General features: G+C 38.7%; 1 protein-coding gene across 1 annotated transcript in view; it reads left to right on the top strand.

The window, feature by feature from the left end:
* Nucleotides 1-16,509, top strand: part of LAMB4 (laminin subunit beta 4) — a gene marked incomplete at its 5' end in the record, with an annotated part of 91,112 nt that overhangs the window by 62,650 nt on the left and 11,953 nt on the right. The window contains 7 exons of the mRNA XM_081102376.1: nucleotides 796-1,171; nucleotides 3,477-3,637; nucleotides 6,097-6,302; nucleotides 6,899-7,060; nucleotides 9,926-10,070; nucleotides 14,073-14,280; nucleotides 16,065-16,203. Of these exons, the coding sequence (XP_080958502.1) occupies nucleotides 796-1,171; nucleotides 3,477-3,637; nucleotides 6,097-6,302; nucleotides 6,899-7,060; nucleotides 9,926-10,070; nucleotides 14,073-14,280; nucleotides 16,065-16,203 (1,397 nt within the window). The remainder of the gene's footprint in view (nucleotides 1-795; nucleotides 1,172-3,476; nucleotides 3,638-6,096; nucleotides 6,303-6,898; nucleotides 7,061-9,925; nucleotides 10,071-14,072; nucleotides 14,281-16,064; nucleotides 16,204-16,509) is intronic.

Genomic DNA, 16,509 nt, shown 5'->3' with positions numbered 1-16,509 from the left:
GCCAGCCTGCAACCTGTCCATGGCCCCTCACCCAGGCTGGCCCCGCCCCCCCAGCGGGGACCCCCAGCCCGATCCAGGGGCCCCATCAGGGCAGGCCAGCCAGCCAGCCCCCACTTGTGCACCAGGCCTCTACCCTATGTAATAAAAGGGTAATATATAAATTGACCCTAACAGTGGAAGGACCAGAATGACCGCTGGACCAGTCACTATGAGGTGCACTGACCACCTCTCGGTCCCTTTCCCTGGCCGTCAGGCTCCGATCGCCTGATGGCGAATGGGGAACCGGGGTTGGGTGGCAGGGAATGTGGGTGGTGTCAGGCCAAGGCCCCCACCCCGCCGGTCACCCCACAGACAGAGGGCGACCTGTGGTGGGGGCAGGGTCGGAGAGCGGGTGGTAACAGCTGACCTCTCGGTCCCTTCCCTGGCCGTCAGGCACCAATCACCCAATGGTGAACGGGGAACCAGGGGTGTGTGGCGTGGGGGGGGGGGGGAGGGCGGGGCCAGCTGCAGGCAGCCAGGAAAGATGGCCCTGATCGCAGGCCAGGCCTAGGGACCATACCCATGCATGGATTTCATGCACCAGGCCTCTAGTTTCTATATAAAAACCATAAACTGATTCATTGGTGGAATGAAAAGAAGAATGCTGTATTTTAATGACCATTGCACGGATCTCTGAAATTTTAAATGTTCACCTTAGAAACGGGAGTTGGGGAGATTCTCAAGGTCTTTATTCTTGAGCTAGTTATAAGCAAAAGACCAGGTGATGACATCTCTGCTCCTTCTCTCTCTCTGTAGCATGTGACTGCAACAGGGAAGGTACCCAGAAGCCCATCTGTGACCGGGACACTGGCTTGTGTCACTGCCGGGAAGGTGTCAGCGGCCAACGGTGTGATCACTGCGCACGGGGTCATGGCCAGGAATTCCCTGCTTGTCTTCGGTGCCACTCATGCTTTGATCAATGGGACCACGCCATTTCTTTCCTCTCCAGCTCAGTGCAAGGGTTAATTAGGCTGGCTGCTAACATGCAGGATAAAAGAGAGACCCTGCCTGTCTGTGGGGCTGACTTCAAAGGCCTTGGAGAGAACATGTCTGAAATAGAAAGGATTTTAAAACATCCTGTTTTCTCATCTGGGGAATTCTTAAAAGTCAAGGATTATCATGACTCTGTTCGGTAAGATTTGTGCTCAAGCAATAGACAGTGAAGTTCCTGATTTATCTTAACTTCTACTTTAACAGCCTTCGGTTTAAAAATGTACTTAAATGTGTGTTGACACTAGAGAAATAGGACAGTAAATCCAGTTAATAGTCAGACTGGTGATTATGTTTGTCTGTCTCTTTTTAAAAATAATTTTTATTTTTAAATTAGAGTTGGCATATAATATTAATTTAGTTTCAGGTGTATAACACAGTGATTAGACACTCATATAACTTATTAAGTGATCTAGTACCCATTTGACACCATACATAGTAATTACAATATTATTGACTGTCTTATCTATACTGTACTTTACATCCCCATGATTCTATAACTACTAATTTGTACTTCTTAATCTCTTCACCTTTTTCACACATACCCCAACCCTATTCTACGTGGCAACCATCAAAATGTCCTCTGTATACTAGTAAGTCTGTTTCTGATCTGCATGTTTATTTATTTTGTTTTTCAGATTCCACATATAAGTGAAATCAAATGATATTTTTCTTTTTCCATATCATGTATTTCACTCAGCACAACACCCTTTAGGTTCATCCATGTTGTTGCAGGTGGCAAAATTTCATTTTTTTATGGCTGAGACATATTTCATTGTATATATGTACCACTTCTTCTTTATCCATTCATCTAATGGATACTTAGGTTGCTTCCATGTATTGGCTATTGTAAATAATGCTGCAATGAACATATGAATGCATATGTCTTTTCAATTTAGTGTTTTGGATTTCTTCAGATAAATAACCAGAAGTGGAATTGCTGGGTCATTGGCTGTCTCTTGTTATAGCCTTGTTTTAAAGTCTATTTTGTCTGGTATAAATATTGCTACCCCAACTTTTTTTCATTTTCATTTTCATTCAATATCCTTTTCCATCCCTTTTTTTCAGTCTGTGTTTGTATTTCAATCTCAAGTGAGTCTCTTGTAGACAACATATGTAAGGGTCTTATTTTGTTATCCATTCAGCCATGGTATATCTTTTGATTGGAACATTTAATCCATTTACACTTAAAGTAGTTATTGTCATTTTAGTATTCATATTTTTTATCTTTTCTTTTTCTTCTTCGTAAAGAAGACCCTTTATTATTTTTTTACCAGAGACCTGGTGCATGAATTTGTGCATGGGTGGGGTCCAGCCAGCCCACCCTGATCGGGGCCAATCGGGCCAGGCTGGCTAGGGGGAGGGGCCCTGGGTAGTTGGCAGGCCAGCCCTGCCCCTGGTTGAACTCCTGGTCAAGGGGACAATTTGCATATTACCCTTTTATTCTGTAGGACTAGAGGCCCAATGCACGAAATTCATGCAAGAGTAGGCCTTCGCAGCCATGGCTGCAGCCCTGGCTTCATCCCAGAAGGACATGAGGAAGGACGTGCAGTCTGATTTGCATATTACGCTTTTATTATTATAGATAATACTGTTTGGTGGTGATTAATTCCTTTAGCTTTCTTTTTGTCTTAGAAGCTCTTTTTATGTCCTTCAATTCTAAATTATAGCTTTGCTGGGTAAAGTAATCTTGGTTGGAGGTCCTTACTTTTCATTACTTCAAGTATTTCATGCCAGTCCCTTTTCGCCTCCAAAATTTCTGTTGAAATATCAGCTCACAGTCGTATGGGAGCTCTCTTGCAGGTAACGGACCGCTTTTCTCTTGTTGATTTGTCTTTAACCTTTTGCATTTTAATTATGATGTGTCTTGGTGTGGGCCTCTTTGGGTTCATCTTAGTTTGCAGCATCAGAAAAGAAGGTGATGGCAAATGCAAACACACAAGGTACACTCACCAACAAGGAACCTCCTTGTCACCTGTGATCATTAAAAGTTAAGACCATGTACAGAAGTAGCACTAAAAGGAACCCTGCTAGAAGCAGATTTATTCTAAATGAAGAACTGATCTTTCCCCTAGGCTGGGCAGGGGTTGTATGTTGAGAGCTGAATGTAGATTGGCTCTCTTAGACTGATTTAAATGAGCCATGTCTGAATACATGTTTTTGAAAACCCAAAGCAAAGGGAGACAGAGAGATGATAAACAGTTGATACTGAAAGATTCAAAAACCTTTTTATTCTAGACCTTGGGTGCTGATCATTTTTTAAGTGAATGATGAAATATTCCAGTTAACAAGAAAGAGATAAGTCATAAACTGAATTAGAAATTGCCAAATGAAAAATAGGGGGTGAGGAAATACATTCTAATTTTGAGGTAATTGCCCTAATAATGAGGGCAATCTATCAAATGTAATACAAGCTTCACTATGTTTACTCTCATTTTCCCCTGTAGGAAACAAATCATGCAGCTAGGTGAGCAACTGAAAACAGTATATGAATTTCAAGATGTGGAGGAAACAATATTGAAAATGAGGAATGAATCAGACCTCTTACTTGAAAATCTCCAGGAAGAAATTGATTTGTACTCCAGTGCCCGTAATGCAAGCATCATGGGTAAGAGAGAAAATGCACTTCAACTGTCTGTTTCTAGACAAATGTTTATAAAATCCATAGTACATTCCATTAGTGAGTCACCCTGTGCTTACTGCCATAGCACCCCAGCACTTCAGAACATGAAAACACACCCATTGAAGACATTATTTGTATATGAATATTTCAACTTTTTAAACATTGCAGAGCCTAGATAGTATTTGCTCAACATAACGAATGTTTGATACTAAACAAATACCAAAGAAACCTTCTAGAGCCAAACCATGCAAGTGGTCTTGTGAAATCAGCAACTTAGAAATGCTAACATGCATAAGGAAATAAGAAAGATATGTTTCTACAGTATGTCACCCTGAGTATAAGCCACTCCACATCCAGCAACCAAAAATGCAAAGGAATATGAAGCAAAAAGGACTTTCTCATAAGGACTTTGCAGGGGTGTGGAGTAATGTAACATACTAGAAGCCCACAATTCACATGGCATAGTTCTCAAAAATGAATGGGCGCTGTGTCGAAGCCAAGATCAGCTTGGAGGAGAAATGGAACTCTGAAGCAAACCTTGGATTAGCTCTTCTCCTGATCTCTGATGAGATCTCTGTTATACTTGGAAATGGACAACTTGATACTACCAGGGGAGGCAGCACTGAACTTGTTCACACCTAATTGGGAGGTAAAGCGAAAATATGCATGAAACTCACCTCAAAGGCCATAACACTGTCTGCTTTTCTCTGCCCTATGTGTATGCTCCTGTTTTTCATCGGATCTTGACTTTAAAGAGAAAAAATACATGACAATTATGACCCTAAAGGAAGACTTGATTTAGTGAAATAACCATCGATGATACTCAATAAATCCTATGTCAAGAATAAGGAATTTGCTGATTCCTAACCTGGAAGAAGGTGCCCACTGAAACAAGCCAGGTCGAAGAATGGAAAACCGCCCTCAGGCGAAGCCTCTCAAACTTGCAGCCCAATAGCAGTGCCTGAGGTTTTTCTCAGTGCCTGACACTGTGCTGGGGAGATGAATACTCAAAGTCCTTGTCCTTAAGTTATTCCAACCTAGTGGGAAGACAGGCACATAAACAATTGCAAATAAAAGGACTAAATGAGGGCATCTTCAATTGCTTCCAGGACAGAGCAGTGAAAATGAAATTCCTTCTGAGTTTATTGGAAAAGGCTTCAGGGAGTAGGTGACCATTGAATTGGGCTTCACAGACTGAAGATAAATTTGCCAGAAAAAGGAAGAAAATCATTCCAAATAATAGGAACATGGTTTTGTTTTATGTTAAACGAAAATCACGTATGTTAAGAATATGTTAGTGTAACAGCCAGGAAGGTTTAAAAGATAAGGTATGGATGGTGCCTGGACTCTGGTTATGTAGGGTGCAAAGAGTAGGACCGTGGGCCTCTGTTCCCTAAAATATGGAGTTATAGATATAGCCCTAATTTGCCATCATTTACATTAAAAAATACCATATTATTTTTATGGATTTGCATTTTAATAACAATATGGAAAATATAGAGAAGTGCTTAAGGACATTGGCTCCATAGTCGAACCACCTGGCTTCAAATCCTGGCTTTGCCTCTTACTAGCAGTGAGACCTCAAGCAAATAGATTACTTCATCAGAGCCTCATTTCCTCACTTAGAAGGCGAGGGTGGTCACAGTAATAAACGCCTCACAGTGCTTTGAGAAGGTTAAGGAAGAGCATGGATAGGAAGTGCAGGCCTATAGAAAGCACTCTACAAATGCGAGCTATTGTCGTCAGCCTCAACATCAGAGGTGAGCAAAAGACAGCCTGCCAGCAAACCCTACCCACAGCCTGTCTTTGTGAATAAAGTTTCATTAGAAGACAACCTCCCCTATTTGTTTACTATTGTCTGCTGCTGCTTTCACACAACAATGGCAGAGCTGAGTCATTGTGACAGAAGCACTATGGCCGGGAAACCTACTAATACACTTATCCCCTGACTCTTCGCAGAACAAGTTTGTCCACTCCCACTCTATTTAATTAGGTGAATTTAGTTGGATTATCTCATTAGGGTTCACAGTTAATGCATAATTAATACATTTGTGGAACACTTCACAAAGTATTTTCATAACTCACTCAATCCTCACAAATTACTATCACCAATGTACAGATAAGGAAACTCAATCTAAGAGATTAAACAGTTTGATCAAGGACCTAGCCAGACAGTAAAAGGTGAACCAACACTCAAACCCATGTCTGCAGATTTGAATCTTAATGTTCTACATCTATCATATCTATCTATATGTATATATATATAAAATACTACATCTAATCCTTCCTCATAGAAGTGTACATTCACGGAGAGAATGTTGACTTTTTGTACTGTCATTAAGACAAAGATAGTGGCCAAATTGTGAAATAATTATCTTAATAGTCAATGTATAACTTCATTTGTTTTCAAAACATTTATCTTACTTCAATTTATGTTGCTGTAGATTTCTCAGAGAACATCAAGAAGTATTATCACAGATCATCATCTGCTGAAAAAAGAATTAGTGAAACTACTTCCATCACAAATAACTCTGAGAAAACCAGGATTGACTTACTTACCATCTTAGATACATTAACCTCAAAAGAAAACTTGTCATTGGAAAAATTAAAACAGATTAAGATACCAGATATCCAAATACTGAAGGAGAAGGTAAATATTCATACAGTGAGTAAAAATGTTTGTGGCTTCTACTTGGTCTCTTCAATTATATTTTCCTGTCTTGCATCTTATTTATTTTTTATTTATTTTGTAAACGTATAAATATATATTACATATATAAATGCTCTGTTAACAATGTATAAATAATATAAATATATTTATTTTTATTTCTTAAGTCAAAGTTTAAGAACAATCAAAGAGTAAAAATTGTGCCTTCAGTTTATTATTTTACATTATTTACTGTTTCCCAAAGGGTACAGATTTCTCCTCCTGCCTCATTATAAGTAAAAGGTAATTTTTATTTATTTAAAGGAAATTAACAGGGAAATGCTAGACATTTGACAATTTTCCCCAAAAACTGTAAGTATAAAAGTGGCACGGATTGGCACAATGCTGATAACAAATAATTTAGATACTGATTCAGTTCCCTAGGAAGCATGTAACGGGTCACTTCTGTACACTAAGCATGAACAGCTATTGAAGAAACATGTACGAGTAGAGCAGTGCCTTGCCTCCATGAACCTGGATGGCATTCAAAACAAATCTGCCCGCGCGTGGCTTTTTCACAGAAGTCGTTTCTCCGTCAGGTGTGTGGAGAACGAGGGGACACACCATGTGTGCTCTCGTCATGTGGTGGCCCAAGCTGTCATGACTCCCTGACCCTCTCGAGGAACGCCCTTCAGAAAGCTCAAGAAGCGGAGTCCATGATTCAGAATTTGAGCAGCCAGGCTCCAGGTCTGAAAAATCAGGTAAATGATGTCTTCAGTTGCTTTATTTGTAAAGCTGTAGCCATAAAGAAAGAGCACTATTTGGAATTTTAAAAACTGCCATTTAGCTTCTAAGCAGATGGATGATTCTAGATATTTGGTATTCTTATGCCTGGAAATATAGGGTAAAACTATAGATGTCTATATAAATGTAGATTTAGAAGTAGATGTGAATATTGACATATTTTCCATTTCTATAATATTCCTATTGCTATGTGTTTGTAGGACATAGACTTGTGTAGATATATTTCTTTTATAACAAACACTACATAGAAATGTGAAGACGCCTAGCTTTGAAGCTTTGGAAACTACAGGTCTCCCAAAGTAAAAAATAATTTTTTATCAATTCAAGGGTATATATGAAATTCTACCAAATATAGACAGTTAAATGTTAGAATTTAAGTTAATGTTAGGAAATATTTTAACAGGAATATACCCTTATGCCTTGAATTCCTTCTCTAATAATTTTAAAATATTTCATTTTCTGGTCACATTGATGAGTATACTTTTTAATTACCTAGTTTTCTTTAGCGTTTTGTGAATACATTATATTCTTTTTAAAAGGGTGAACACAATTTCAGGTATTCTGTGAATAATGCATTGTATTCATCTTGAGAACAAGATGATGAAGTGCCCCCTAGCTTCGCTCCTTTTTTGACAATCTACATAGAGCCTTTGATGAAAAAAAAAAGTTCTTAAAGCACTGAGGTGTTTTAACCAATGTAAGTTAAATATGATATCAGTCAGCACTCTTGTTTGCAAGTAACAGAAACCAATTCCTAAACAAAAAGGAAATGTATGCGGAGACATCTCAAATGGAGAGGAGGATAGAGGGTCAAGCTTGGGAAAGGGTTGAGAACCACGGATGATACATGTGTGAGCACCTACACACCAGTACATGTGCATACACACATACACACACACACACACACACACACACGAGCAACAGTTTCCTCCAGGAGCTCACCTCCATGATTCTGAGGCCCACCTGGTCCTGTGTCCTTGCTCCACATGCCCCAGAACCCAAGAATGGAGCGAGCCTCTGAGTAGCCAAGCTGGAGAAAATCCCTTGCACATAGGAAATGTTGAGACATTTTATTTGCATAGTCATAATTCTGTATTGCTACATAGTTTTTCACTTACGTTAGTCTTCATTACTCTAATAAGTATTCATGAGGACTACTCTGTGCCAGACATTTATCTAGATGTTGGAAATACAGCAGTGAACATCACAAATGCAAATCCTGATCTTGCATCCTGGTGTTTAAAACAATCCTTAATTGTTTAATATAATTTTAAATTATTATATTGACCCTTCTTAAAAAAAAAAACCAGAAACTGTACACAATTTAAACAAGCCCCATTAAACTATACTTTTAAAAGACAGCCCCTGAGGTAGGTGTTAGCAGAATCTGGCTTAATCAGCACATTAGAGAACTGGAACAGGGTGGGGGTTGTCACGCTGATAAAATGGTGAGCTATTTTCCCCTTGCTTAGAAGGGGAAGCGTGCCAGAGAGATTGTGAGAGAATTCTCAGGAGTCAATTGTGACAGAGGTTGGATTGCAGAGAGATGTTTTAAGAGTGAAGTAATTTAGCACTCTCTTTCTTTCTGAATATGGCATCGACTAATCTCCGCTGAGATTTCGTCTGTATAATTTGGCACTTTTCTATCCGGAGTATTTATTTCTGTAATTCTTACTTTACTGTTATACATTCTTACTTGCCACTACCCACTTTTTTATATTGAGATATAATTGGCGTAATATTGTACTCGCTTTAGATGTACAACGTAATGACTTGATATTACTAAATGATTCGCACAATAAATTTAGTTAGCATCACCACGCAGTTACATTTTTTCCTTGTGAGAACTTCTTGAGATCTACTCCCTTAGCAATTGCTACCTACTTTAAAGTTTAAAAAATTCTAGAGAATCAAGGAACAACTCAAAAAATTAAGATACGTATTTTTAATCAGGTAAATATTTTTTGTTCCATCATTTGCCAAGGATATAATTGAATCCTTTTTCACAAAATATGTATGGCTCAATTAAGCTGGCTTCATTGTGGGGCAATAATGGGAGGACCGACCCCCCCCCCCCCCCGCCCCGTCCCAATCTGTTTGGTCCTAATTAGCCCAACTTCTGTCACAACCTATTCAACACAGCTCAGCTGGTGGGTGATATTGTCCTTTGGCTTCATGTTTTTACTTTTCCTCAAATTTGCTGGAGTCCCAAGAAAAAGCCCATGACCTTTCTCAAATCACACATTTAAGGATTTACATTTCTAGGCTGCAAGCCTTTTAGTCCTATCGTTCCTCTGTCAAATGTGCAAAGTGTTTGGGATTTAGCTTTGCGGCCTGCATTGAGTTCAAACTCATTTCTTAATACAGGGGGTGCTTTCTTTTAAGCTTTCAAAGAAAAGCGCATTATTTGAATTTGAGGAAGGCTTAGAAAAATAACTATTTTAACTTACATAAAAGAAAACACTCTCTCAACTTATGAGACATAATGGCCCCTTGAAGTAAGTAGTCCTAAGTAATTTCTATGAAATTTGTTGATATTATGGAATGCTAAAATCTCATTAAAGTAAAACTTGTGTCAGGAAAAGTCATTAGTATTAGGTCAATATTGTTTTCAAATGATGATTTTGAATACTAATAACGTTGTAGGAGATAAATGTATATTATTAAGAAAACAATATCTTTTTAAGAGTCTTTTCAAATGTTTTAAAATTGTTTAATTATCTACACTTCTTTTTCACTTTTGGTGACAGTTTTATTTGGTCCAGCTAAGCAATTAAACAGCACAGAATGTAGCTAATCATTGTGTGTTTTTCTTATTCCAGATAAAAAATATAAGTAAACTGGCAGAAGTCTCCAAAAACAATTCCTTACAGTTAAGTGAGAAACTGTGGAATATGAAAAACCAAAGTGAATCTGAAGAAGAAAACATGAATCTTTTAATCAAAAAACTGAAAAAGTTTCTGTTAGGTAATTTTTTTAAATATTAGGACTAGTTTTTGTTTTTTTAATGTATACTCAAACATCACAACCAATTTTAAATGACATTAATTGGGAATGACATGCCTAACTCAGGAACATAATACACCCTTTGATTTAAAATTTCTTTCTTTTTTTTTTTTAAATATATATTTTATTGATTTTTTACAGACAGGAAGGGAGAGGGATAGAGAGTTAGAAATATCGATGAGAAAGAAACATCGATCAGCTGCTTTCTGCACACTCCTTACTGGGGATGTGCCCGCAACCAAGGTACATGCCCTTGACCGGAATCGAACCTGGGACCTTTGAGTCCGCAGGCCGACGCTCTATCCACTGAGCCAAACCGGTCAGGGCGATTTAAAATTTCTTAATGAAAATTATCCCAAAATATTAACTCAGTACCAAAAAAATTGACTCTCTTTTTGAGATTAATTAGTACTAAATACTAGAATTTAGTAAAAAAAAAAATTTCTAAAAATAAACAATGTTTAAAGTTATTTTACTTTCTTTTAAAAAGGAAAGTCCAACATAAAGTTTATATCAGATTCCCTGATGTTAGGATTTTATCATCTTCTCTGCTAACAGTGTACATAAGATCAAGGTATGATAAATTTTGGTTAGTATCAAATATCATAGTTAGGTAGCATCTAAAAATATTGGTTATTAACTATTATTGTCTATTTCCCAAGTCTCTTATTGGCTCTCTATGATTGGCCCAAAGGAACTATTTAATTCATTATTGTTATGAATTATTATTATTATAGTTATTATTGGTTAAAGATAAAAATTTTAAAATACAGCTGGATGCCTGGTTTGTAGACTCCATCCCCAGTGAGGGGTGTGCAAGAGGCAGTTTATCAATGATTCTCTCTCATCATTGATGTTTCTACCTCTTTCTCCCGCTCCCTTCCTCTCTGAAATTAATTTTAAAAAAGAAGTTATATTCTTATATGCATAGCCATGGGCAATAGGACAGTGAAGACCTGGGAAGGGGGGCAGTTGGGGAGGGGCTGGGAGGAAGGAGGGAAATGGGGGAAATAGGAGACATCTGTAATACTATCAACAATACAAAATATATATTAAAAAATAATAAAGAAAAGGAAAGAAAAAAAGAAAAAATTTTAAATGGGTTAGTAAAGCAGTCCAAGAAAATTATTTAAAAAAAATACAGCTGGAAATTGACATGGAACCTCATTCTCAAATGATGCAGTTTGGGCACAACACTGTGGAATTAATTTCAAGAGGCTTTGTGTTTCATAGTTCCCTTCCAAATTCAATAATTTAACACTCTACACATGAATTAATTGACAGTTGGGATATCTGTTACAATCTGGGCAATCACTTTATGAATCTGTTTAATATTTATAAATACCCCTATGGCCAACCAAGTATATTTTCCAAACTCATGTTTCTAGAAATTATATTAGCAGCTTCTAATCCTGATTTTCAAGATAAGGAAAAATTAGGCAGTAAAAAGAATTAATAAAAATGATCAAAATAATCAGTAAAAATGAATGGGGGTGGAATTAGTCTACTGGACATTTTGTTTGTTCAAAAGCAAATTTTCAATGAGTTAGGAACTCAACTGAGATGGAGGAACACGTTAGCTCTCTCTACAGACACCCGTTTATTTGGCACAAATTGAAACCACCAGACCAATTGTGTGAAAATGGTGGCATACGGTCCCAAGCCCCAGCAATGGTTCAGAAAGTAGGTTCTTGCTTTTCACTTAGTTCACTGGGTCATAGAGCTTATTCCTATATTAGTCCTATTTCTTATTGCTGCTGAAAAAAATACTTTAACCTGAAAAATTGAAAAAAACTGTTTCCAGATTGTTACAACAAATATTAGACTAGACAAAGAGAAAAATCCTGTTCTATAAAAGAAAATTCTCTTTTCTGAGTCACAGGAAGTGGTGCCTTTCACCCACCTGTTACTTCTCTTTTCCTTGCTAGAAAGCCCACACAAAATCATTAGACTGTGCGGTGGCCCATTATTCAGTTCTTCTTTGACCATTTTATTTTCCTTCTGATCTGAATTCCTTCTGAACTAAGCTATGTGTCGTTTCTCCTAAAAGTCCCATCTAAAAATCTGAGCTTATGATCTCATAATAAATATCAATAAATGTTTGATGACTGAAATTGTGGTTAAATTAAAATCACTCTTTATTATAACATTTTCACGATGAGAATTACCATTTTTAAAGAGCCAACTCCCTGATTCCATTTAAAATATGGTTTTAGTTTATTCATAAACATGCTTATCACATTTTTCCCCAGAAACATTACAGGGAGTAAAATATTTCTTTTATATTAAACAAAATAGCTAAAGCAAAAGTGATTGCAAAAAGGATATATACTCCTGTCACGTCATTCAAATACGAAAATCCCCTATGGCTCCCACTGCTTCCTGAACGAAGTCCAAGTTACTTCAGGGACTTCTGCGGTCTGCTCCCCATATCTGACTTCCATTCCTCCAATTTTATTTGTTTATTTTTTAAATATATTTTATTGATTTTTTTACAGAGAGGAAGGGAGAGAGATAGAGAGTTAGAAACATCGATGAGAGAGAAACATCGATCAGCTGCCTCCTGCACACCCCCCCACTGGGGATGTGCCCGCAACCCAGGTACATGCCCTTGACCTGAATCGAACCTGGGACCTTTCAGTCTGCAGGCCGACGCTCTATCCACTGAGCCAAACCGGTTAGGGCCCATTCCTCCAATTTTAGACACCCCACTCTCCCCCGCTCTCCCCCACCTCCCCGAGCTCCAAGAAGGAGCTGTGAACCTGTTTCTTTTATTCTGGTTCCCTCAGCTTGGAATGCCCTTTACCCCTCCCCTCACCCTGCGTCTTCACAACCCTCATCTCTGCTGTCCTCCAAAGCCGGGTTTAAAGGTCTTTTTGAAATTCTTCCTGAAGTCTTTCTCCTCCCCTGGATCCCACATCATTTTGTCTTATATTCATCTCTTCTGTTCTGTATGATCAGTATTTATATAGGATGACTTCTGTTCCCCCGCCTGATGCGAAACCCCTTGAGCAGCGGTTCTCAACCTGTGGGTCGCGACCCCTTTGGGGACGAACGACCCTTTCACAGGGGTCTCCTAAATACATCCTGCATATCAGATATTTACATTATGATTCAGAACAGTAGCAACATTACAGTTATGAAGTAGCAACGAAAATAATTTTATGGGTGGGGGTCACCACAACATGAGGAACTGTATTAAAGGGTTGCGGCATTAGGAAGGTTGAGAACCACTGCCCTTAAGGATCAGATCTGTTTCTAATTCATCTCTAACTACCCCTGTTGTGCCTCACTGAGGAGCCGGACAGTGACAGAGTTATCACTCCACACACTAACAGTCCACCTTCCACTTCAGTTCCCAAAGAGGGCAATTTTATTTTCCTGAAGAGCAGAGCATAGGTGTTCTTAAATGTTTCCTTATTATATGTTATTCACATGGTACTTTCTATATTGTCACAGTCCCTTCTCAAGACAGGCCTCTAAGGAGTAGCATCAGTTATAATTACCCAATTATACAAATGAGCAAAAATTCTGAGCCTTCTTAATGTCATGAAGGATTAGAATCAAGTTTTATGGGGTCCAAACGCAAGGCTTCTCCATTCTCATTCATTGTGTTTGAATCGTGATGACAGGTATCTAAGCACTTTAACTGCTTTTGTTTCCTTGCTCATAGTAACCTATTTTTTGTGAGGACATTTTGTAGAACATAGGCAATGTCCCAAATTGGTAGTTTTTTACTTTTCCAACAGCATTAGTGTAGCATGTATACAGCCCTACAGTAGCAGCGTTTCTTTCAGGGCAAAGGGAAAATGAAGCATGAAGAAGAACCTATGGGACATAGACAGTCTAATCCCTGAGTTCTGGGGACACCCAATCAAAAGCAAGGAGTTCATTGAAGCTATCCTTAAAAGATAGTGTTTGATAAAGAGACATAATGACCTAAAACCCACCTTTTTATTTCAGAGGAAAATGTGCCTCCAGAGGACATAGAAAAGGTTGCGAATCATGTACTTGACATCCACCTGCCAATAACATCACAAAATATAACCCATGCACTTGACAACATACAGAAACTTATGCGACTCTGTGAGGACTACAGGACAGATGAGGACAAGCTAAATAAAGCAGCAGATAGAGCCCAAAAGATTTTGGTGAAGGCAAAAGCAGCTGAGTAAGTACAGTTTTAATATTCTCATCTTGCCCTGGCCGGGTGGCTCAGTTGGTTGGAGCACTGTCCTATACAACAAAAAGGTTGCGGGTTCATTTCCTAGTCAGGGGTTCGATCCCTGGTTGGAATGCATATGGTCAGGGTGCATACGGGAGGCAACCAATCAATGTTTCTCTCTCTCTCTCTCTCTCTCTCTCTCTCTCTCTCTCTCTCTCTCTCTTCCTCTCTCTCTCAAATCAATTACATTTCCTCAGGTGAGGATTAAAAAAAGCCTGTTAGAGCAAAAATGCTAGAATATGCCAGTATTTTAAAAGGTGGTAGGATCACTGGTAAATTTTTCCCTTCCTGATTTTTTTCTTCTTCCTTCTTCTCCTTCTCTCTCTTCCTCCTCCTACTCCTTCTTTTTCATGTTGTACTTTCTAACTTTACTATAATGAGCAGTATATTGAAATCTAAAGAAAAAAGAACTACAAAAAAATGTATGGTGTGTGTGTGTGTGTGTGTGTGTGCGTGTGTGTGTGTGTAGGGTGTTATGAGAAAGGAAGGCTCCTGAACTCCCACTGTAACAATAGGGGGAAAAGTATAGACAGGAAGGCCTCATCCTGTATGATTCCAACTACGGGACATTCTGGAAAAGGCAAAGCTATAGGGAGAGTAAAAAAGATCAGTCGTTGCCAGGGATTGAGGGGAGGGATGAATAGGCAGAGCACGGGGGAATGTTAGGACAGTGAAAACACTCCGTATGGCACTATAGTGATGGATACATGTCCTTATCCATTTGTCCAAATACATAGAATGTACCCCAGGAGTGAACCCTAATGTAAACTATGAGCTCTGGGTGATTATGATGTGTTAGCGTGGGTTCATCAGTTGTAACAAATGTGCCCTCTGGTGAGGCAGGTTGATAGCGGGAAGAGGGATATGCATGTGTGTATTGGGTTGGGGGGGGGGGGTGGTAACAGGAAATCTCTGTACCTTCCTCTCAATTTTGCTGCAAACCTACAACTGCTCTTAAAAGAAAAGTCTTTCTTTTTTTTTTAAAGGAGAGGATGGGTTGGATGGGGAAGGGGATGTTTTGCAATTGAGCTGTTTTTGCCCCGGGCACAATCATTTCTAATTACGCCTCTGCAACATTTGTCTGATACTTCACTCACTTGGTACATTCTTCCTAAGGTGTTTGTGAGCCCGTAGATCTAAGTAGCTGGTGAATGTTCACTTGAGGTGAGCTCATTTCCGTAACATCGCCTATCACTTGGAATGCTTGTGATTTTAACCCCTGGCTGGGGCCCTGGGCGGCTGGAATGTCAGTGAAGCTTAAATAAACCAGAATAAACAGCCCGAAAATGCAGGCCTGTAGTTTTCTCTTTGCTCTCCGCGGAGCCTCTTGACTCTCTCACCCCCACTCCAACAAAGATTTAGAAACTGTTGCTTAAGTTTGAGAAATGACAGAACTGGAATTGGCAGAGAATAGTTTTTTGTTCGATAGTTTTTTGTTCAAAACTTGGCAGTTATAGCCCCAAACCTCTCTGTTTGTGACAAATTAAGAAGAAATACGAGCTTATATTTGATGTTCGTATCTGGTGGAATCTGTTTCTGCACATGCATATATGTGTGTTTTTATTGGCATTCCATATGCCTGTTTCTCAAAATGAAGACTCCAGCACTTTGCCTTACTTAAGAGTTTACTTTATAAATTTACTTTATAAATAATTCAGTAAATTCTTTGGTTGAGTTGAATGAATTCTCCAAGTGAAATATATGAATAATTGTATAATATTTTACATTAGAAAAGCAGCAAGGGTTCTACAGACTTCTGACCAAATGTTGAATAAGTGGCAACAAGTTGAAATCACTCAAGGACGGGCAAATTCTAACATCGCACAGCTGACTGCCGAGATAACAAAAATAAAAAAGAGTGCACTGCAGGTATTTCTCTATTTTCTTTGAAACTAACCTGAAATAGATTTTGTGTGTGGAAACAGCCCAGGTTTTACAAATGCCAATGTCACGCCTGACTTGCCTGTCTGATGGGATTGTAAGGATAAAATAAGATTATGGTAACATTATGCATTTACTGTTCTACAGACTTCTCCCAGCATCACTTCATTTCATTGTTGACCAATCCTGGGGGATAAAACAGGTGCTACCACCAGCTTATAAATGAGAAAATTAAAACTCAGGGAAGTTAAGTGACTTGCCTAAGGCCACACAGATAATTAAAATAGATTTGAG

Source organism: Myotis nattereri (genome assembly GCF_964212035.1).
Source record: "Myotis nattereri genome assembly, chromosome: 11".
Lineage (NCBI taxonomy): Eukaryota > Metazoa > Chordata > Mammalia > Chiroptera > Vespertilionidae > Myotis > Myotis nattereri.
The sequence above is the reverse complement of the archived record's forward strand: the minus strand, read 5'-3'. Positions and strand labels throughout refer to the sequence as shown.